This window comes from Oncorhynchus keta, chromosome 13 (assembly GCF_023373465.1).
Source record: "Oncorhynchus keta strain PuntledgeMale-10-30-2019 chromosome 13, Oket_V2, whole genome shotgun sequence".
NCBI classification, from domain to species: Eukaryota; Metazoa; Chordata; class Actinopteri; order Salmoniformes; family Salmonidae; genus Oncorhynchus; species Oncorhynchus keta.
In genome coordinates, this window is record NC_068433.1 from 6,200,883 (window position 1) to 6,225,961 (window position 25,079).

The 25,079-nt window shown below is 44.1% G+C and overlaps 1 protein-coding gene across 3 annotated transcripts in view; it reads left to right on the top strand.

Annotated features, from left to right (window-relative positions):
- The window catches only part of LOC118371767 (glucosidase 2 subunit beta-like), a 317,257-nt gene that overhangs the window by 20,505 nt on the left and 271,673 nt on the right, over positions 1 to 25,079 (top strand). For all 3 annotated transcript variants that reach the window (XM_052459258.1, XM_052459259.1, XM_052459260.1), the window contains exons 7-8: positions 11,443 to 11,515; positions 18,318 to 18,396. In XM_052459258.1, the coding sequence (XP_052315218.1) occupies positions 11,443 to 11,515; positions 18,318 to 18,396 (152 nt within the window). The remainder of the gene's footprint in view (positions 1 to 11,442; positions 11,516 to 18,317; positions 18,397 to 25,079) is intronic.

Below are 25,079 nucleotides of genomic sequence, written 5' to 3' on the forward strand. Positions count from 1 at the left end.
CAGATTCCTAGTAAATGAAATATGTTATCTTCAATCAATTATTTATTTACTCCGCATGGTTGCTTTTAGTCCTCATCAGCATGTCGAATAAAACAAAAATATATAATCTAACAAAAAGTAAGCCATAGTTAATCAACCAAATTCACAGATATTATGGCCAGTAAGATTGATTGTAGGAACTTTTGATCCCTCCCATCATCATGGATTCCTCCAATCATCATGGATTCCTCCCATCATCATGGATTCCTCCCATCATCATGGATTCCTCCCATCATCATGGATTCCTCCCATCATCATGGATTCCTCCAATCATCATGGATTCCTCCCATCATCATGGATTCCTCCAATCATCATGGATTCCTCCCATCATCATGGATTCCTCCAATCATCATGGATTCCTCCAATCATCATGGATTCCTCCCATCATCATGGATTCCTCCCATCATCATGGATTCCTCCAATCATCATGGATTCCTCCCATCATCATGGATTCCTCCAATCATCATGGATTCCTCCCATCATCATGGATTCCTCCAATCATCATGGATTCCTCCAATCATCATGGATTCCTCCCATCATCATGGATTCCTCCCATCATCATGGATTCCTCCAATCATCATGGATTCCTCCCATCATCATGGATTCCTCCCATCATCATGGATTCCTCCCATCATCATGGATTCCTCCAATCATCATGGATTCCTCCAATCATCATGGATTCCTCCAATCATCATGGATTCCTCCAATCATCATGGATTCCTCCCATCATCATGGATTCCTCCAATCATTATGGATTCCTCCCATCATCATGGATTCCTCCCATCATCATGGATTCCTCCAATCATCATGGATTCCTCCCATCATCATGGATTCCTCCAATCATCATGGATTCCTCCCATCATCATGGATTCCTCCAATCATCATGGATTCCTCCAATCATCATGGATTCCTCCCATCATCATGGATTCCTCCAATCATCATGGATTCCTCCCATCATCATGGATTCCTCCAATCGTGGGCCAAACAGTCAAGCTCAGCATTTTAACCTGTAAAGATATGGGCCTTTATCCAGTCAGAACCAAGCTAAAAACCCTCCAAAGGGTAACAAAGAATGAGATTGATGAGGATTAAATGATCAATATAAACAGAAGTATCCATTTAAAATAAAATAAACACTGACCCTTTCATACCATCTCTTCTGTCTTTTTATATCTGTACATGTCAATATGTGGGAAATACCAACACAGGGGCAAGTAGACATTATGATTCCCACTTTGCCTGTGGGTTGCCTTTCTTTCTGAGCCAAAATGGAGTCTTCTCCTTTTTGGCTGCAGTTGATCGAGGTCGTCTCTGGGGGTTCATATGCAGATATTGGGGAGGGCCGTGTTATTGGTGCTCTCAAAAGGCAATTTGCAAAGCGACGTGTGTCAAGGGGCAATGACTCCGGGAGGATTTAATGGAATAAAGACATTAAAAAAAAAAGTTTATTTAAGAACTGTGTCTCTCATCAGTGGTATTGACTCCATGGGTTAGCGGTTTCTCTTTGGAAATGTAATGGGGAATAAAACATTTTTAGAGTGATGCATGTTGGGAACGGGTGATCAATTGACTTACAAGTGCACACGCAGACGTTTTTGTTGTTGTTGACACGCTGCCCATGTTAACAGTTTTCGAGCAGCGCTGCGAATGAACTGTAAAGTGTGTTAGCCATCTTCGATCATCGTAGGCTAATCTCTAGCCTGTCACCGTTCCTATTGAGGGAAACCCATCCTTCAAAAGCTTCTATCAAGTCCTAATACGTGCAAGGTACCTCTACACAACTTCTTCCACACAACAGATGTGCACTAACTATCATGTGAGATCGTATTAGTCGGATTAACGTGCGCACACATTGACTTTAGTCTATTAGCGTGCCTAGATCTCTATCTTAACCTCCGGCGGCGGTAATTTAGCTTTTTAAAGGGAAAATGTCACACGTTGTTTTGACAGAGCGCGGACAGCATTACCCGAGTCACCCCCCCCCCCCATTCGCTAGGCTAACCGATGCTGCTCGTCATTCACAGTCTTAATGGGAGGTCTTTGTTTGGCAAAGAATGTTGGAGGAGATTTGTGGTTAAATCCACCTTGAATGAGGAAGCGGGCACATTAGTGGGGAGGAGGTGGGGGGCGGGAGGAGGATTGCACGGGTTGTTTTTTATAAAGAACCTTCTTCCTAATGTCCGTGGTATTGGGGTCACAAGGAGGTCGGCAGTCACCCCCTCCCCCACCAATCTTCCCATAAATATAGCAAGTAGTCTATCTACGTGCACCATATTGTCCTCCCCCACCAACCCCTGGATATTAATAGCACTGGAGTTGAATGGGGGGAACCCGGTTACTGGGATTTTACTGCCCAAAACCACTCCCTTTTCCCGGGATAAATCACTGTGAAAAACCGGTCAATTATTATGAATTATTTACATGAGCAGCAGCATGGCGTGAAATGGAACTGTTAAAAATGATATGTAATGTCTAAATCTGGCTTCTCTGTGGCCTTTGCCTGAGAGAACACTCAGAGAACGCTCAGAGAACGCTCAGAGAACGCTCAGGGTGGGGACAGACAAGCCCGGCTCAGTATGGAGCGCAGGTCACGATGCATGTAGACCTATCTTTATCGTGGTAACTTTTTCTCTTGTGACAGGTAGGCCTACATTTGCTGCAGCATAAACTATGCTACAGTAATATAAAGACTGAATGCTCGTCTAATTTCTCCATCTGACTTTCGGTTGTCATCTTGTTTTTGTTTTTTAATTGTGAAGATTGTTCTTTTGTTAAAAATTGCAGCTCCAGACTTTTTAAAACAGCCGATCACTCGAATATTGTTTCTTTAAATCAGTTTCTTGCAGTCTTTCTCTCTCTCTCCATCAACATTCAAATTGCATCCAAAATAGATCATCCTGTTCTAGATTGATATATATAGCCCTATACACATTGATGTCCTAGCCTCAGGTAATACATTCAATGCAGTATTGCCCTTATATTTAGCTAATTAATGCATAGTAAGCTACTAACTTACAGCCTTTCTCTTGTGCAATATGCCAAGCACTTGTGCTCCACTGGCCTCTCCTTACATCCTATGTATTGGATAATGGGCTTGGGCTTATTTAAATATCATTAATGTTTGGCTCATAACATATTTAATATACTGTATGGCTCATCAGGCCCAGGTAGCATCAGGTTAGAATTGTCATGCTGATCAAAACTCTTAAGAACCCTAATATATATATATATAATAATAATAACCCTATCTCTTAACAACCCTGCCTCATATGCAAATCTTCTCTCTGTCCCAGTGCATTGAAGTTTGTCATGTTCTGATGTGGAGCTACAATTGAAGTCAGAAGTTTACATACACTTATGTTGGAGTCATTTAAAACTTGTTTTTAAACCACTCCATAAATTTCTTGTTAACAAACTATAGCTTTGGCAAGTCGGTTAGGACATCTACTTTGTGCATGACACAAGTCTTTTTTTTTTTTAACAGACAGATTATTTCCCTTATAATTCACTGTATCACAATTCCAGGGGGTCAGAAGTTTACATACACTAAGTTGACTGTGCCTTTATTCAGCTTGGAAAATTCCAGAAAATGATGTCATGGCTTTAGAAGCTTCTAATAGGCTAATTGACATCATGTGAGTCAATTGGAGGTGTACCTGGGGATGTATTTCAAGGCCTACCTTCAAACTCAGTGCCTCTTTGCTTGACATCATGGGAAAATCAAAAGAAATCAGCCAAGACCTCAGAAAGGGACTGGTGCACTTCACAAAATAGATCGCATCATGAGGAAAGAAAATTATGTGGTTATATTGAAGCGACATCAGTCAGGAAGTTAAAAGCTTGGTCGCAAATGGGTCTTCCAAATGGACAATGTCCCCAAGCATACTTCCAAAGTTGTGGCAAAATGGCTTAAGGACAACAAAGTCAAGGTATTGGAGTGGCCATCACAAAGCCCTGTCCTCAATCCTATAAAAAATATTTGGGCAGAACTGAAAAAGCGTGTGCGAGCAAGGAGGCCTACAAACCTGACTCAGTTACACCAGCTCTGTCAGGAGGAATGTGTGGGAAGCTTGTGGAAGGCTACCAGAATCATTTGACCCAAGTTCAACAATTTAAAGGCAATGCTACCAAATTCTAATTGAGTGTATGTAAACTTCTGACCCACTGGGAATATGATGAAAGAAATAAAAGCTGAAATAAATCATTCTCTCTACTATTATTCTGACATTTCACATTCTTAAAATAAAGTGGTGATCCTAACTGACCTAAGACAGGGAATTTTTACTCAGATTTAAATGTCAAGAATTGTGAAAAACTAAGTTTATATGCATTTGGTGTTTGTAGGTGTTTGTAAACTTCCGACTTCAACTGTACATGGGTCCACTCGGAGATCTAGGGGTTTCCTCCAGCTATTCCACCGGCTGACCTGATTTTTGACTTTGGAGCGTCCTTAATGCATGTTTTCTAAAGGTCCACATTTGGCCCATCCATGAAGCCAGCAGGACTTGGTTTAAAAGCACATCAAGTGCACTTGACACCTGAGAGTAAGTCCTTGACATTGATTCCATTCTGTTATTGTGACAAAATGTTCAGAATATATTAGTATGTCAAGGATTCTTTAAGATACAGTGCCAGTCAACAGTTTGGACACTCCTACTCATTCAAGGGTTTTTCTTTATTTTTACTATTTTCTACATTGTAGAACAATAGTGAAGACATCAAAACTATGAAATAAAACATGGAATCATGTAGTAACCAAAAAGTGGTTAAACAAATCAAAATATATTTTATATTTGAGGTTCTTCAAAGTAGCCACTCTTTTCCTTGATGACAGCTTTGCACACTCTTGGCAGTCTCTCAACCAGCTGAATGAGGTAGTCACCTGGAATGCATTTAATTTAACAGTTGTGCCTTGTTAATTAATTTATGGAATTTCTTTGCTTCTTAATGTGTTTGAGCCAATAAGTTGTGTTGTGACCAGGTAGGGGTGGTATATAGAATATATTACCAAGTCCATATTATGTCAAGAACAGCTCAAATAAGCAAAGAGATATGACAGTCCATCATTACTTTAAGACATGAAGGTCAGTCAATCGTGAAGGTGCAGTCGTAAAAACCATCAAGCTCTATGATGAAACTGCCTCTCATGAGGACCGCCACAGGAAAGGAAGACCCAGAGTTACCTCTGCTGTAGAGGACAAGTTCATTAGAGTTAACTGCACCTCAGATTGCAGCCCAAATAAATGCTTCATAGAGTTCAAGTAACAGACACATCTCAACATTAACTGTTCAGAAGAGACTGCATGAACCAGGCCTTCATGGACGAATTGCTGCAAAGAAACGACTTCTAAAGGACACCAACGAGAAGAAGGGACTGGCTTTGGCCAACAAACACGAGCAATGGACATTAGACCAGTGGAAATCTGTCCTTTGGTCTGATGAGTCCAAATTTGAGATTTTTGGTTCCCAACCGCCATGTCTCTGTGAGATGCAGAGTAGGTGAACTGATGATCTCCGCATGTGTGGTTCCCACCTTGAAGCATGGAGGAGGAGGTGTTATGGTGTGGGGGTGCTTTGCCGGTGACACTGTCAGTGATTTATTTAGAATTCAAGGCACACTTAACCAGCATTGCTACCACAGCCTTCTGCAGCGATATGCCATCCTATCTGGTTTGCTCTTAGTGGGACTATCATTTATTTTTCAACAGGACAATGACCCAACACACCTCCAGGCTGTGTAAGGGCTATTTGACCAAGGAGAGTGATCTGTATCAGATGACCTGGCCTCCACAATCACCCGACCTCAACCCATTTGAGATGGTTTGGGACGAGTTGGACCGCTGAGTGAAGGAAAAGCAGCCAACAAGTGCTAAGCATGTGTGGGAACTCCTTCAAGGCTGTGGTTGAAGGTGGTTGAGTGAATGCCAAGAGTATGCAACGGTGTCATCAAGGCTACTTTGAAGAACCTCAAATATAATTTGGTTTAATACTTTGTTGGTTACTACATGATTCCATATGTGTTATTTCATAGTGTTGATGTCTTCACTATTATTCTACAATGTAGAAAATAGTATAAAGAAAGAAAAACCCTTGAATGACAAGGTGTGTCCAACCTATTGACTGGTTCTCTATTTGAAGTTTATGGACGAATTTCACACAGTGCTGATTTCTTTTGGCTTTTTTTTCTGCTTTCGTGCCTGTCTCATGGAAGTCTTCCGTGCCCCCCGTCTCATGGAAGTCCTCCGTGCCCCCCGTCTCATGGAAGTCCTCCGTGCCCCCCGTCTCATGGAAGTCCTCCGTGCCCCCCCCGTCTCATGGAAGTCTTCCGTGCCCCCCCGTCTCATGGAAGTCTTCCGTGGCCCCCCCCGTCTCATGGAAGTCCTCCGTGCCCCCCGTCTCATGGAAGTCCTCCGTGCCCCCCCGTCTCATGGAAGTCTTCCGTGCCCCCCCGTCTCATGGAAGTCTTCCGTGGCCCCCCGTCTCATGGAAGTCCTCCGTGCCCCCCGTCTCATGGAAGTCCTCCGTGCCACCCCCCGTCTCATGGAAGTCTTCCGTGCCCCCCGTCTCATGGAAGTCCTCCGTGCCCCCCGTCTCATGGAAGTCCTCCGTGCCCCCCCCGTCTCATGGAAGTCCTCCGTGCCCCCCGTCTCATGGAAGTCTTCCGTGCCCCCCGTCTCATGGAAGTCTTCCGTGCCCCCCCGTCTCATGGAAGTCTTCCGTGCCCCCCGTCTCATGGAAGTCTTCCGTGGCCCCCCGTCTCATGGAAGTCCTCCGTGCCCCCCCGTCTCATGGAAGTCCTCCGTGCCCCCCGTCTCATGGAAGTCTTCCGTGCCCCCCGTCTCATGGAAGTCCTCCGTGCCCCCCGTCTCATGGAAGTCTTCCGTGCCCCCCCCGTCTCATGGAAGTCTTCCGTGCCCCCCGTCTCATGGAAGTCTTCCGTGGCCCCCCGTCTCATGGAAGTCCTCCGTGCCCCCCGTCTCATGGACGTCTTCCGTATTAACCCTGGGAACAAAGAAGCTCCCTGAATGATTTGTTACATGTACTGCAGGTATAGATCTTAAGGGCCCATCTGATGTTTTCCATTCTCTCTCTTCTCTCCCTTTACTTTAAGAGCTCTCGGTGTGCAATCACTACGGTAACGCTCCACGGATGACTGATGGTCTCCATTAGTAAACATAGCGAGCTATATGTGCCGTCTGCCAGGAGAGCCAGTGCCTCCGAACTCGCTTCCCTCACTCTCCCTTCCACTCTCTCTCTTTTTCTTTATCTCTCTCTGCCTCTCTCCCACTCACTCCCTCCCCCTCTCTCTCGCACTCTCACTTCATCCTTCTCTTTCTCTCTCTCTCTCTCTCTCTCTCTCTCTCTCTCTCTCTCTCTCTCTCTCTCTCTCTCTCTCTCTCTCTCTCTCTCTCTCTCTCTCTCTCTCTCTCTCTCTCTCTCTCTCTCTCTCTCTGACTATCTCCCCCCATTGTACGGCTCTGGCTGCTACAGCTGCAGTGAACGGAGGGATGAGATTGTCTCCCGCAAGATGAGTGGAAGAAAGGATGGAGAGAGCAGAGGGACTGCAGATGGGTGGGATATCAGGATGGAGAGAGCAGAGGGACTGCAGTAGGGTGGGATATCAGGATGGAGAGAGCAGAGGGACTGCAGATGGGTGGGATATCAGGATGGAGAGAGCAGAGAGACTGCAGCAGGATGGGATATCAGGATGGAGAGAGCAGAGAGACTGCAGCAGGATGGGATATCAGGATGGAGAGAGCAGAGAGACTGCAGATGGATGGGATATCAGGATGGAGAGAGCAGAGAGACTGCAGATGGGTGGGATATCAGGATGGAGAGAGCAGAGAGACTGCAGCCGGGTGGGATGTCAGGATGGAGAGAGCAGAGAGACTGCAGATGGGTGGAGGATGTCAAGCAGCAGGGCGTGATATCAATCAATCAAATGCATTTATGAAGCTTTTTTTATTTTTTTATTTTTTACATTAGCAGATGTCACAAAGTGCTATACAGAAATGCCAGCAGTTGAAACACAGGACATGTCTTTACAATGACAGATACAGAATATGTTGCGTTTGCAAGAGGACATCACGTCACCATGTTACCATGAACCCATGCAACAGTTGAATACATGGAAAGGTTTTCATGAGATATTATTTCCTGACGCTGAAAGCAGTATATGGACCAGGAAGAGCTGCCGTCCTTGATTTGGTTAGCAGTGTTGTTGACAGTGGCCAAGTAAACAAACCCACAACATGGTCGTTGTCCGTAGACTGTTCACACAAATGAGTAATTTTGTAATTTGGGTGAACTGTCACTTTATATTCAGAGTTGACATAAAATGTAGTTTCTCGTTGAATGATTCTTCCTCCTTTTGAGTTTTGTGAACTTTTGGAATCTTTGAACAAAGGTCAGGGGGTGAATTCCACATTCTAATTAGAATCTCTCTCCTTGTAAATTACATTTAATTCAATTCAAATTCCAGGTCAGTCTTTGAATTCAGAGATAATTAAATTCCTCTCAATTCCAATGTACATATTCTTTATCCCTTTTGAAACTTGTGTCTATAAGGTAGTAGTTTTGGAATTGTTAGCTAGATTACTCGTTGGTTATTACTGCATTGTCGGAACTAGAAGCACAAGCATTTCGCTACACTCACATTAACATCTGCTAACCAATGTGTATGTGACATATACAATTTGATTTGATTTGATGTTTGGTAAATTCCAAGAATTCAATTCCAAATTCATTATCCTTAACAATTCCACAAATTCCAATTGTAATTAAATTCCCTCAGGCTTTCAGGCTGAGCACTGTTTCTGTTCAGATAGCCTAGCTATACTGGAAATGTAGAAATACAAGTTGAACTGATTTAAAACAAATCCTGCAGCCAATGATACATTATCCATTAAATCCATTTACTGGGAAATGTAAAAACACTGAATTCCCAAAGAAAATATTTCATGTTTTACAATTTCAATTAAAAAAAAAAGTCCAAACAGTCTAATCAATTAAATTCCAGAACTTGAAGATTGTTGAAATTCGAAATGGAACTCAAACAACATTCTCCACTTCATGAGTGAAATCAAGAATTGAATTTAGAATTTCAAGTTAAATAGGAATTGACCTTAACCCTGGATCAAATAAACTGAAGATAAATAGTGTAATTCAGTGGTCATATTTTGCTCTGTTAAATATCTAAACACATGGATTCTTAATGCAGCACACTGTATGGTGGAAAAAATGGCTAATTTCACAATTAGCGTTTCCATAATTAGCCAAATCATGTACAGAAAGCTAATTATGGCGGATGTGTAATTAGCATTATGAAAAGTGCTTCTTTCTACATCTTTGGGGCAATCAGTTTGCCCCTTTTAGATTGAGTCAATGATAAGGGATTGGTTTAGTCGTGAATGGAGGTCAACTTCCCCCCTTTCTTGCTCATCTCGTTTCTTGTGATCGGAAAGTGAATGTGGCTCGGTGAAGGAGAACGGGAGTGGAGCCTTTTTCCAGTGCCTGAAAACTAGGGCGAATGGCGAACAGAGGGGAAATCATGTCATTATGTTGCCGTACAGCACAAAGCACCCTGATTGCATTCTGGATCCTGACACGTTTTTATGTTTTATTTTTTATATATACATTTTTTTACAGTAGAACCAAATGTTCTCTCAGCATGACTGACTCATCGCCTGATTGCCCAAGCACTGGGTGAACCCCCCTCCCTCCTCCCCTCAGCCCTCCTCCCTCCTCCCCTCAGCCCATCCTCCCTCCTCCCCTCAGCCCATCCTCCCTCCCCTCTGTCCATCCTCCCCTCAGTCCATCCATTCTCCCTCCCCTCAGTCCATTCATTCTCCCTCCCCCTCCCTCAGTCCATCCATTCTCCCTCCCCTCCCTCAGTCCATCCATTCTCCCTCCCCTCAGTCCATCCATTCTCCCTCCCCTCAGTCCATCCATTCTCCCTCCCTCCCCCTCTCCCTCCCTCCCCCTCTCCCTCTCCTTAGTCCATCCATCTTCCCTCCCTCCCCCTCTCCTTAGTCCATCCATCCTCCCTCCCTCCCCCTCTCCTTAGTCCATCCATCCTCCCTCCCTCCCTCCCCCTCTCCTTCGTCCATCCATCCTCCCTCCCCTCTCCTTAGTCCATCCATCCTCCCTCCCTCCCCCTCTCCTTAGTCCATCCATCCTCCCTCCCTCCCCCTCTCCTTAGTCCATCCATCCTCCCTCCCTCCCCCTCTCCTTAGTCCATCCATCCTCCCTCCCTCCCCCTCTCCTTAGTCCATCCATCCTCCCTCCCCTCCCCTCAGCCCATCCTCCCTCCCTCCCCCTAGCCCATCCTCCCTCCCTCCCCCTAGCCCATCCATCCATCCATCCATCCATCCATCCATCCTCCCTCCCTCCCCTTTATTTTACCTTTATTTAACTAGGAAAGTCGGTTAAGAACAAATTATTATTTACAATGACGGCCTACCCTGGCCAAACCCGGATGACTCTGGGCCAATTGTGCCCCGCCCTATGGGACTCCCAATCACGTCCGTATGTGATGCAGCCTAGATTCGAACCAGGGACTGTAGTGACACCTCTTGCACTGAGATGCAGTGCCTTAGACTGCTGTGCCACTCGGGAGCCACGTATATTTGATATAGTTAAAGGGGAATTCCACCACCAAATTGAAATTTGAGTCAAATTGTTTTGTCACTCAATGACTTATTACCGTTTTCACTGAAGGTGGGATTTCACAGTTCACAACTATGTAGCCTGGAACGTTATCAGGTGATCTCACAGTTCACAACTATGTAGCCTGGAACTTTATCAGGGGATTTCACAGTTCACAACTATGTAGCCTGGAACGTTATCAGGGGATTTCACAGTTCACAACTATGTAGCCTGGAACGTTATCAGGGGATTTCACAGTTCACAACTATGTAGCCTGGAACGTTATCAGGGGATTTCACAGTTCACAACTATGTAGCCTGGAACGTTATCAGGTGATCTCACAGTTCACAACTATGTAGCCTGGAACGTTATCAGGTGATCTCACAGTTCACAACTATGTAGCCTGGAACGTTATCAGGTGATCTCACAGTTCACAACTATGTAGCCTGGAACGTTATCAGGTGATCTCACAGTTCACAACTATGTAGCCTGGAACGTTATCAGGGGATTTCACAGTTCACAACTATGTAGCCTGGAACGTTATCAGGGGATTTCACAGTTCACAACTATGTAGCCTGGAACGTTATCAGGGGATTTCACAGTTCACAACTATGTAGCCTGGAACGTTATCAGGTGATTTCACAGTTCACAACTATGTAGCCTGGAACGTTATCAGGTGATTTCACAGTTCACAACTATGTAGCCTGGAACGTTATCAGGTGATTTCACAGTAACCCTACATTGTTGTGTTCACAGGTCCCACGAGTCCCTATAGGCCTGAGTCTCCAATCAGCGTTTTCAAAGAGTTGGACAGCAATAGAGATGGAAGGTAAAGAACCTCGCTTTTACATTCACTGTGTATATATATACACTACCAAACATGCAGTGTTACCAAGGTTACTTGCAGTGTTTCCTCTGGAAATGTTTGTAGCAGTGGAGGGGGGAAAAAGTCACAGAGGGGGAGGTTTCCTTTTTTGTGTCTCTGCCGGAGACATTTTATGTACAAAGAGTTCAAAGTTCAATTACATTCTACTACTAACATTCTACTGGCACCGTCTAAAATAATAATCTCCATCTCCAGAAATGGGACTAATTAACATATTGGTTAAAATGATTTTAATATGGTGGACCATGCCTATGGTCTACAGTATATTAGCAATTTATTTTACCTTCATTTAACTAGGCAAGTCGGTTAAGAAACAAATTCTTATTTACAATGACGGCCTAGGAACAGTGGGTTAACTGCCTGTTCAGGGGCAGAACGACAGATTTGTACCTTGTCGGCTCGGGGGTTTGAACTCGCAACCTTCATAAGCATGTTCACCTGTGGCCCAAATGATACTGCGTAGTGTTTTTATAAATATATATTCCGAAGCATGAGGGTTTGTCTATCTGTAAATACCATGGGCTAATCATAAGCTAGATTTCAAATTTGTTGTTTTAATGTTTTAACTAGTTACCATGCATTGATGAAGTTTACTTTTAGCATATATACACACGCAGTAGTTTTCTCAATTAGAATCACCGTTCTCAAGCGTTTCCTTCAGAATAAACTTTGCATATCTTATCAGGTTGTTAAGATACCCTCACCTATCAGGATGATCTTATTAGACTGATATGGTGTTTCAAGCCTAGCTGACAAATCATAACTTCCGACCAACTGTATTAAATTTAGATAATATCTTGACTTTGTCTACCTTCGATTCAATGATTGATTGTACCTCTTTCGTAGCGGTCAGTAAGAAAAATGGTTAACTCATAGGTCTCATTCGTCTTGGAATGCGTCTCCTCCTCTCATTCTTTCGTCTCCCAACTCTGTCGGTGAGTGTCATTGGTCTCCATGAACATCCCCTCCCGCTCAACCATCCCACCTTGTGTTGTTTGTCTGTGGGCTGTGTTTAACCTCCTCTGTCTGCTGTGGGCTTTGTTTAACCTCCTCTGTCTGTCTGCTGTGGGCAGTGTTTAACCTCCTCTGTCTGCTGTGGGCTTTGTTTAACCTCCTCTGTCTGTCTGCTGTGGGCAGTGTTTAACCTCCTCTGTCTGTCTGCTGTGGGCTTTGTTTAACCTCCTCTGTCTGCTGTGGGCTTTGTTTAACCTCCTCTGTCTGTCTGCTGTGGGCAGTGTTTAACCTCCTCTGTCTGCTGTGGGCTGTGTTTAACCTCCTCTGTCTGTCTGCTGTGGGCTGTGTTTAACCTCCTCTGTCTGCTGTGTCTGTTTTTAACCTCCTCTGTCTGCTCCTGTGGGCTGTGTTTAACCTCCTCTGTCTGTCTGCTGTGGGCTGTGTTTAACCTCCTCTGTCTGTCTGCTGTGGGCTGTGTTTAACCTCCTCTGTCTGCTGCTGTGGGCTGTGTTTAACCTCCTCTGTCTGTCTGCTGTGGGCTGTGTTTAACCTCCTCTGTCTGCTGCTGTGGGCTGTGTTTAACCTCCTCTGTCTGTCTGCTGTGGGCTGTGTTTAACCTCCTCTGTCTGCTGCTGTGGGCTGTGTTTAACCTCCTCTGTCTGTCTGCTGTGGGCTGTGTTTAACCTCCTCTGTCTGTCTGCTGTGGGCTGTGTTTAACCTCCTCTGTCTGCTTCATGGAGAATGGCTACAGTTTTGCTTCCCAGTGAGATGTTAACATTTCCTCACAGGCTTGCAGAAAAATCAACCGAGTTTCCAATGAGCCTGTTATCTCCCCTTCCTCATCCACCCACATCCCCCCCACCCCCCCCCACTGCCTCTGAAAGAAATCAATACTGTGCAAGCTAACTAGGCATATTCTCCGGGAGAGGGTGGCCCCGGGATTGTAAACTAAACATGCTATAAAACATATGGCCGCATCAGAAGGAAATGCTTGCGCAGCTTTTTTTTTTTTTTTTTTTTTTTTTTAGCTAGTGGCGCGGTGGTTAATGACTTCCTGAGCCTCTTGATGTTCACTGTTATTCAGCCTGCGTCTGTCCCCTCCCCATTGCTGAGGTTCTGGGAGCTCGGCTTAAAACAAACACATTACTAAGCTAAAATATATTCCGCTTGTTTATAAGTCAGATATTTGTTTCAGTCAATCCGTCATTGGGATTCTGGGCCTGGCTCGAGAGGGGTAGCTCCAACATGCCTCGGTGCCAAGCGCAATTTAGATTGCTTTTGCGCATGATGTACCTGATACTAGCACAGTTTTCCACGTACCGACTCAAAACGATATTAGTATGCACGTTCTGGACTCTTGTAAAAAAAATAATAGGTTGTCTCTTTGTTGCTAATTAGTCACCCTGAAACGCTACACTTTTCTTTATCCTTTTGATAGGAATATATCATGATATGCAAATTCAGCGATAATTGCACTCCATTTATAGGCGTATCTCATGTGTGTTATATATTTATTCCGTTATCGTTAATAATAACTATTGTCTTCTTAAGAACTTTGATTCCCCCTCTGAAATAAATAGGAATGTAATAAAATGTTTAAAAAATGAAGTCCCCCCCCCCTCCCCAGCATAAAGGTTCCCTCCAATAGGAAGGCTTTAGATTCGTGGATTTGTGGTTTTACCAGTTCAAAAAGGGAATCTGAAAGCAGACGTCTTTCTTTTGGTTTAGACATGGTAATGCCATATCATATAAGATAAGAAACATGCTTAACTTAGTCTTTTTCTTCTTCTTCTAAACGTCGTCTTAGCGTTGTCTTAGCGTTGTCTTAGCGTTGTCTAAACATGTATCGTAGGCTCCTGGGTGGGTTTCTGCCTCTCTGTGTTATGTTGCCCCTAAGCCTTCATAAGTACCACACACACAAACGAGTCCCAGTGCCGACAGCTGGCAGCCCAGTGCAGGATTAACTGGTACCTGTAGTGCTGCTTATAAATAGTGTGTAACAAATGCTATTGGAAACAAATCACGGCACAGCAACGTGTTGTGGTTTTGACCCCCCCCCCCTTGTCTGTGTGTATGTGTGTCGTCTGTGCGTGTTCGTTCACACACGGTCACGTTTTCTCTGATTGAACATAACCTCCCGTAGTCCCCTGCGTTTGGGACTGAGGCCAGATCGCCAGCAGTATATAACCTGATCTACGACACTATACCCTCCATGTTTCCTGTAGTAGATAACCTGATCTACGACACTATACCCTCCATGTTTCCTGTAGTATATAACCTGATCTACGACACTATACCCTCCATGTTTCCTGTAGTAGATAACCTGACCTACGACACTATACCCTCCATGTTTCCTGTCGTAGATTACCTGACCTACGACACTATTGCCCTCCATGTTTCCTGTAGTGGATCACCTGACCTACGACACTATACCCTCCATGTTTCCTGTAGTAGATCACCTGACCTACGACACTATACCCTCCATGTTTCCTGTAGTAGATCACCTGACCTACGACACTATACCCTCCATGTTTCCTGTAGTAGATCACCTGACCTACGACACTATACCCTCCATGTTTCCTGTAGTAGATCACCTGACCTACGACACTATACCCTCCATGTTTCCTGTAGTAGATCACCTGACCTACGACACTATACCCTCCATGTTTCCTGTAGTAGATCACCTGACCTACGACACTATACCCTCCATGTTTCCTGTCGTAGATTACCTGACCTACGACACTATTGCCCTCCATGTTTCCTGTAGTGGATCACCTGACCTACGACACTATACCCTCCATGTTTCCTGTAGTAGATCACCTGACCTACGACACTATACCCTCCATGTTTCCTGTAGTAGATCACCTGACCTACGACACCATACCCTCCATGTTTCCTGTCGTAGATCACCTGACCTACGACACTATACCCTCCATGTTTCCTGTCGTAGATTACCTGACCTACGACACTATTGCCCTCCATGTTTCCTGTAGTGGATCACCTGACCTACGACACTATACCCTCCATGTTTCCTGTAGTAGATCACCTGACCTACGACACTATACCCTCCATGTTTCCTGTAGTAGATCACCCGACCAACAACACTATACCCTCCATGTTTGCTGTAGTAGATAACCTGATCTACTGTAAGACACTATACCCTCCATGTTTCCTGTAGTAGATCACCTGACCTACGACACTATACCCTCCATGTTTCCTGTAGTAGATCACATGACCTACGGCACTATACCCTCCATGTTTCCTGTCGTAGATTACCTGACCTACGACACTATACCCTCCATGTTTCCTGTAGTAGATCACCTGACCTACGACACTATACCCTCCATGTTTCCTGTAGTAGATAACATGATCTACTGTAAGACACTATACCCTCCATGTTTCCTGTAGTGGATCACCTGACCTACGACACTATACTACCCTCCATGTTTCCTGTCGTAGATTACCTGACCTACGACACTATACCCTCCATGTTTCCTGTAGTAGATCACCTGACCTACGACACTATACCCTCCATGTTTCCTGTAGTAGATAACATGATCTACTGTAAGACACTATACCCTCCATGTTTCCTGTAGTAGATAACCTGACCTACGACACTATATCCTCCATGTTTCCTGTAGTAGATAACCTGACCTATGACACTATACCCTCCATGTTTCCTGTAGTAGATAACATGATCTACTGTAAGACACTATACCCTCCATGTTTCCAGTAGTAGATCACATGACCTACGACACTATACCCTCCATGTTTCCTGTCGTAGATTACCTGACCTACGACACTATACCCTCCATGTTTCCTGTAGTAGATAACATGATCTACTGTAAGACACTATGCCCTCCATGTTTCCTGTAGTAGATCACCGACACTATACCCTCCATGTTTCCTGTAGTAGATAACATGATCTACTGTAAGACACTATACCCTCCATGTTTCCTGTAGTGGATCACCTGACCTACGACACTATACCCTCCATGTTTCCTGTCGTAGATTACCTGACCTACGACACTATACCCTCCATGTTTCCTGTAGTAGATCACCTGACCTACGACACTATACCCTCCATGTTTCCTGTAGTAGATAACATGATCTACTGTAAGACACTATACCCTCCATGTTTCCTGTAGTAGATAACCTGACCTACGACACTATACCCTCCATGTTTCCTGTAGTAGATAACCTGACCTATGACACTATACCCTCCATGTTTCCTGTAGTAGATAACATGATCTACTGTAAGACACTATACCCTCCATGTTTCCAGTAGTAGATCACATGACCTACGACACTATACCCTCCATGTTTCCTGTCGTAGATTACCTGACCTACGACACTATACCCTCCATGTTTCCTGTAGTAGATAACATGATCTACTGTAAGACACTATGCCCTCCATGTTTCCTGTAGTAGATCACCGACACTATACCCTCCATGTTTCCTGTAGTAGATCACCTGACCTACGACACTATACCCTCCATGTTTCCTGTAGTAGATCACCCGACCAACGACACTATACCCTCCATGTTTCCTGTAGTAGATCACCTGACCTACGACACTATACCCTCCATGTTTCCTGTAGTAGATCACCTGACCTACGTCACTATACCCTCCATGTTTCCTGTAGTAGATAACCTGATCTACTGTAAGACACTATACCCTGTGTAGAAATAATAATGGGCATTTATTATCTCTTATAATCCAGATTGCTAACAGCTAACAGTCACTCAAATTAAATCTAGACAGTCAAGGAGCAAATTTTAGCAAATTTTTGGCGGCGAGGAAAATACAACACATTTTATAGTGCGGTGGCTCTCTGGACCTCTGTGAAGACCCAAATGAGGCCCAGAGGCAAAATGAGTTTGAAACCCCTGCCCCTGAAACAGTGTAGACACCTGGCAGAGTGTTCACTCAAGAGAGGGTTGTGTGTGTCTGTGAGTGAGTGAAAGACTGAGAGATTGTTTAAATGAGTGAGTGCGTGGCTTTGTGCCCTCTGAAAGATACATATCACTCACTGTTAGGAGTTTCATGTGTGGCCATGGAATGCATCAGCAATAGACTTTCAAAAATGTTTTCTCCTTCTAGTGGCAACCTCACATTTACTAAAGCTGCACAAGGGGTTGCAACAACTGACTTTGAAATTGGAGAGACATGCATCCTTTTTCGGTAGCCTCCTCTCTCCTTTATCCAATGGCCATCTCTTAGTGGAGGCCCTGGCATGGAGAGTTGATCAAAGGTTGGTTGGGATGCTGTGAAGAGAGAGAGTGGGATAATCACCCTGCGCCACTGTAGAGTATAACAGAGAGCTCCACTCCAAGCTAGACACCCACCTCTTCTCCAGCCAGAGTAAGAGAATCACACACAGGAATCTGGCTCTGTAGCTTTTCCTCCATCTATTCCACAGTATCTGTGTCTGTTTGGAATTGTCAATCAGTACTGTATCAATGCACATAATGCTGGATCCCCATCTCGATGTCTCCCATCTTCTGCCCTTCCTGCTTTCTTTCTTATTTGCTTCTCTTCTTTCCTTTCATTCTTTATTTCTCTCTTTCTTTACTTTTTTTCTAACTCACTCACTCACTCACTCACTCACTCACTCACTCACTCACTCACTCACTCACTCACTCACTCACTCACTCACTCACTCACTCCCTCCCTTCCCTTCCCTTCCCTCCTTCTTTCCTTCCTTCCCTCTCTCCCTTCTTTCCTTCCTTGCCCCGCTCCCTCATTGTTTTTAACCCCTTTTCTCCCCTGTTTGTTTGCCCGACCACAGTATTACCGTGGATGAAGTCCAGGCGAAACTCTCTCCCGTCCAGGATGAGGAGCACGCTCTATCTGAGGATGAAGCCGTGGTATGTTGAGACTGTATTAAACACCTCACTGATGTTATAGGAGTTTGATGTCAGAAATACTTTGGGTCCTCAAGCGTATCTTTGTTGTTGTTGTTCTAGCCCAGCACTAATCAACGGCTTTGGTGATTAGTTGATTAGTGGAATCAGCTAGTGCTGGACTAGAACATAGGGTGAATTAGTTGAAGCAGGTGTGTTAACGCTGGGCCAGAACAAAATGTGGCACCCCAGGGGCTCAATAAAAATAGCTAGTCTCTTCCTCAATATTTCAAACACAAAGCAGATATCCCAGCCTAATCATTGGTTTCCCGGGTTCCATTGTCAAAATCTCCCTCGCTATTCGACAAGTACTCTCACCACAGGCTCTATCCACACTCATTTGAATTCATAGGCATACAGTTTCCAACAAGGATTTTCCTTCAACCGTGATGTGTGAGAATGCCGCTGTCTGTTCCACTTTAAACTGTGAGCTTGCGCACCAAGAGCAGATATCAAAGTATTTTTGGGGGGGGTGTAAACAAAATACCTGAATCTCCTTTTTCTTTCAATGCTAATTGGTATGCGAGAGGGCCTGCCGGTGTCCCTAGAGTGGGTAGTGTGGTAGATTTAGACTTGGCTAGTATATAGACACACACTGTGAACAGGCTCTCACGTCCACCAAAATGCACCAATCATGCAACATCAATATTGTATATCTCAATATGCACCAGTCATACATCATCCATATTGTATATCTCATAATGCTTATAGGGGAGGATTACCCAAGGTTTCTTATCAAGCAGTATGCAATTATCGACGTGTGAGTGTGTGCTCTTGTGTGGGTGCGTGTCTCCGTGTGCGTGTGAGACTTATTTGTGTCTTATGTTCCCGAGAAGTGTCTCCTAATCAGGTTCGTGTCCAAGTTAACTTTACGTAACAAGACTCAGTTGACACAAAGCTAGTTAGCTTTACGTAACAAGACTCAGTTGACACAAAGCTAGTTAGCTTTACGTAACAAGACTCAGTTGACACAAAGCTAGTTAGCTTTACGTAACAAGACTCAGTTGACACAAAGCTAGTTAGCTTTACGTAACAAGACTCAGTTGACACAAAGCTAGTTAGCTTTACGTAACAAGACTCAGTTGACACAAAGCTAGTTAACTTTACGTAGCAAGACTCAGTTGACACAAAGCTAGTTAGCTTTACGTAACAAGACTCAGTTGACACAAAGCTAGTTAGCTTTACGTAACAAGACTCAGTTGACACAAAGCTAGTTAGCTTTACGTAACAAGACTCAGTTGACACAAAGCTAGTTAACTTTACGTAACAAGACTCAGTTGACACAAAGCTAGTTAGCTTTACGTAGCAAGACTCAGTTGACACAAAGCTAGTTAGCTTTACGTAACAAGACTCAGTTGACACAAAGCTAGTTAGCTTTACGTAACAAGACTCAGTTGACACAAAGCTAGTTAACTTTACGTAGCAAGACTCAGTTGACACAAAGCTAGTTAGCTTTACGTAACAAGACTCAGTTGACACAAAGCTAGTTAGCTTTACGTAACAAGACTCAGTTGACACAAAGCTAGTTAGCTTTACGTAACAAGACTCAGTTGACACAAAGCTAGTTAACTTTACGTAACAAGACTCAGTTGACACAAAGCTAGTTAGCTTTACGTAACAAGACTCAGTTGACACAAAGCTAGTGAGCTTTACGTAACAAGACTCAGTTGACACAAAGCTAGTTAGCTTTACGTAACAAGTCTCAGTTGACACAAAGCTAGTTAGCTTTACGTAACAAGACTCAGTTGACACAAAGCTAGTTAACTTTACGTAGCAAGACTCAGTTGACACAAAGCTAGTTAGCTTTACGTAACAAGACTCAGTTGACACAAAGCTAGTTAGCTTTACGTAGCAAGACTCAGTTGACACAAAGCTAGTTAGCTTTACGTAACAAGACTCAGTTGACACAAAGCTAGTTAGCTTTACGTAACAAGACTCAGTTGACACAAAGCTAGTTAACTTTACGTAGCAAGACTCAGTTGACACAAAGCTAGTTAGCTTTACGTAACAAGACTCAGTTGACACAAAGCTAGTTAGCTTTACGTAGCAAGACTCAGTTGACACAAAGCTAGTTAGCTTTACGTAACAAGACTCAGTTGACACAAAGCTAGTTAACTTTACGTAGCAAGACTCAGTTGACACAAAGCTAGTTAGCTTTACGTAACAAGACTCAGTTGACACAAAGCTAGTTAGCTTTACGTAACAAGACTCAGTTGACACAAAGCTAGTTAGCTTTACGTAACAAGACTCAGTTGACACAAAGCCAGTTAGCTTTACGTAACAAGACTCAGTTGACACAAAGCTAGTTAGCTTTACGTAACAAGACTCAGTTGACACAAAGCTAGTTAGCGTTACGTAGCAAGACTCAGTTGACACAAAGCTAGTTAGCTTTACGTAACGAGACTCAGTTGACACAAAGCTAGTTAGCTTTACGTAACAAGACTCAGTTGACACAAAGCTAGTTAGCTTTACGTAACAAGACTCAGTTGACACAAAGCCAGTTAGCTTTACGTAACAAGACTCAGTTGACACAAAGCTAGTTAGCTTTACGTAACAAGACTCAGTTGACACAAAGCTAGTTAGCTTTACGTAGCAAGACTCAGTTGACACAAAGCCAGTTAGCTTTAAGTAGCAAGACTCAGTTGACACAAAGCTACTTTAGATGCATTTAAATGCAAAGGAATTCCGTATCAGTAAGCAGCATTCTGATTGGACAGCTGTACCAAGCTAATCTCCAGGGTCTACTGATGTTGCGTGGCATTCTGAACCATGTAGCCTACCCCCAAAAAATACCAAGACCTTCCCTCGCAAGCGACATTAAAGGGCCCAGAATGGGAAACCACTGGCTGTTTGTTATTTATAGCTGGTGAGGACACAGGAAGGCAATCCTAATTAATTCACATACATTTGAAGTGAGTGTGTGAATATGAATATGCATGAATATGAAAGTGTGCACTTATCCAATCAAACGATGATCAAGCCCGGCGAATTAAACAGTTTGCCAAGGACAGTAGTTAATGGGCCATTTACATTAGAACGAGGAAGCAGCCGCGTGAAGACGTCGACGCCCTACAAGGAGCTGTGCTTTTTTTTTGTTGTTCTGCATTTCGCTCTGATTGGCAGCAACATTTGTCTCTCATTCAACCTGTTGTTATCAGTAACCCCGTAGGACATTCTCCCCACAAAGAAGTGTTACGTCGGCCATTTTTTAAAATGTCTTTTTTTTAACATTAAGTGAGACTGCTTACGCTCCTAATACATGAACATGTTCACATCTTCCCAAGGCGGAGAACCCCCCCCCCCCATTGTTCAGGTTGATAACATAGTCCTCCGAGTTGAGTTCCCAGTCGTGTTGAGAGCTGTTGTATTTGAGAGATGGTCTGTTATTGTACCGTCCAAACACTTCCATTACTCTGGCCAGAAGGATGTCAGGAGCAATTGGGCTGTAGTTTTAGATTTCTCACACTTCCCCCACTTCCTGTCATTTCCATTTAATTTTGATTTGGTTCCTCCCTCGTTTTCTCTCTTGTCTCCTCCCTCGTTTTCTCTCTTGTCTCCTTCCTCGTTTCCTCTCTTGTCTCCTACCTCGTTTCCTCTCTTGTCTCCTCCCTCGTTTCCTCTCTTGACCCCTCCCTCGTTTCCTCTCTCGTCTCCTCCCTTGTTTCCTCTCTCGTTACCTCCCTCGTCTCCTCCCTCGTTTCCTCCCTCGTTTCCTCTCTTGTCTACTCCCTCATTTCCTCTCTCGTTTCCTCCCTCGTTTCCTCCCTCGTTTCCTCTCTTGTCTCCTCCCTCATTTCCTCTCTCGATTCCTCTCTCGTTTCCTCTCTCGTCTACTCCCTCGATTCCTCCCTCTCTCTACTTTCTCTGAAAAAGCTTTGGGCACCGCCAGAAAATTCAGTTTCCACTTCAGTGGTCCAGATCATTCAAGAACAGAGAGTACCTCAAAAACAATTTGCTGATCAAAGGAAGCGTTCCTCTCTGTAAGGGAAAGCAGGACTTTAGACAGTGGCATTAGGCAACGCTATGAGAAGAGAGAAGGCTTTACACTGTGTTTATTGTTTTTAGTTGAGGAATAGGTCGTATAATTCCTAGGTAAAAAGTGATTCATTTGAAAAGGGAGGGTCTCGTAATCCATTGTGTGTTATCTACATACGGTTCAATGAACACGAAACAACACTGGCATGCATATTATCCACGCTCGTGTCCATATTGTCTCAATACCTCTTCGGAAATACACTATATGCACAAGTATGCATTTTGAAGTCTCTTCTCTGGTATCCTTTTTCTGCTGTCGGAAAACCCTCTTGGTTGTCTCCATCAGAAATCAAACATGGACACCACATACTCAGAGTCGTTCGCGTGTGACTTGTTGCTCGGATGTGATGAAGAGAAGCAGAGTTGAGCTGGGGAGATTGATTGCAGTCTCCTTGGTGATGGACCTCCAGGCCTCTAAAAATGAGAGACATTTCACCCTCTCCTCCTTCAAAACTTGGACTCACCTAACCCTTACACCCTTCATAGGGAATGAGAGGTCTCACCACAGATTAGGTTTCTATAACAAACACGCAAGAAACGAAGACGGAGAGAAAAAAATCCTGCTGAAAAAGAAATCCGTCTTAGGTGAGAGAGAGGAATAAGCCACCCCTCTTCACCCTCCATTTCCTGTAGCAAGCTTAGGTAATACTGTAGGACTTAATTTATGTGGTCTTTGACACCTGGTGTTGCATGGCAAACGGTCCAGGAACAAAAGGACAATGCCCAAGGACTAGTCAGCCCTTCCCTCTCTGAGGGGAATCTCTCTGTTACAGTATCCAGAGGACTGACTGTTATTACAGAATACTACAATACCATCTCTGGTGTCTATCTGAAACGTGTCCTCTACAGAGGACCCTGAAGCTCTCTATATGGATGGAGGATCTCTGTGGTTACTTGTCTCTGTATCTGGGAGGACCCTGAAGCTCTCTATATGGATGGAGGATCTCTGTGGTTACTTGTCTCTGTATCTGGGAGGACCCTGAAGCTCTCTATATGGATGGAGGATCTCTGTGGTTACTTGTATCTGTATCTGGGAGGACCCTGAAGCTCTCTATATGGATGGAGGATCTCTGTGGTTACTTGTCTCTGTATCTGGGAGGACCCTGAAGCTCTCTATATGGATGGAGGATCTCTGTGGTTATGCCCCCTCCGAGGGGCGAGGGGGCATATTTGGGCATATTTGGGGGCATATTTGCATTAAGACAAGTAGTAGCTTGGCTCATAGTTGAATGTTGATGCTGTGTACTGTAATGGTCCTTAACCAGGAAATAAGATAGTTCACAATGCTTGTCGTCAGAGCATACTCTTGTATTTGACAAAGAGTGTGAGATATTATGTCATATCATCACATATCATCAAACCAATAGGACTACTAAGTGTCAGAGCCTTGGTTTGCCCTGGAAATTATAACTACAAGAGTGGGGGGGAAATTCTTGGAAAAAATGTAGACTGCTTTTCCACCAGCCACCAAAAGGGGGCAGCAGGCCTCTTGTGGAATAGTCACTAATGTAAAGTCACATTCACAGTTAATTGAATCCCTTGTTTTCATGGGCTGGGCCTGAGGTGCTGCTTTTCTTTCTTTGTTTTCAGGAAAAGAGATCCCTCCTTTTCTGAGAAGATCCTGATCTCCCTCCCAATAAATTCCTTTCAATTGCGTATGGGAACTGTGTGCGAGCTTATACCGTTTCAAAGGGTTTGATATCTAATGTGTTGACAGGGCTTTTGCTACTGGACTAGTCTAGGGGCATAGTATAGGCTTTCTTTAAATGGCTGCCGTGTCTCTGGGGATCACAGTTGTATTGGTTTGTGCTATTCTAACAGTATTTATTATAGTAGTCTAGCTTGGCTGTATCAGGCTAGAAGTTGTTTTGTTGTTGCTTGGCTTTAGGGTCATTGGTTTCAGGGAAGTAGTATCTATCCAACTGGAATACATGTGTTTGAATAGCATTCACTGTTTTGAGCTTGCAGTATCACAGCAGTGTCATATACACTCACGCTGGTATGTGGTTAGAGTATGTCAACTGTTTTATGGTCTGAATGTTACAACCTTGTTCTATAGGCTGGCTGGCTGGCTGGCTGGCTGGCCGGCTGGCTGGCAGGCTGGTTGGCAGGCTGGCTGGCTGGCAGGCTGGCTGGGGGAGTCTGTAGTCTGAGTTCCCCTGTCACTACCGTTTCTCACTTCTCATCACACGCCTCATGTTTTTCATGCCCGGCTCGAGTTATATAATGTGAAATGACAACCAGAAGCGCATGATACGTGACTTGTAGTGTCGGAGTAAATAACATTGACCCGTTTAAAACACTGTAATATATGGTGTTATGGTCTTTGTAGGTAGGGGGGTGGGGGGGATGAACATATCAGAAAGGATTCTGTTTTTCTTGTGCCTCTCATCTTCTTCCTCCTCCCCGTCGTTGTTGCCAAGGTAATGGAGCTAGTGGGAGGTCAAAGGGCGAGAGGAAAGGTGGAGTTTTGTGTTCTCCTCCTTTTTATTGACAATTACAACATATTGGATGACTGTCATTCATATTCCATTCACCCAGCTCAATCTGACAGCGATAGGTTTAGGCTACTACATGATACTAGCATTTTCCCTATACCAATCAGGAGGTTG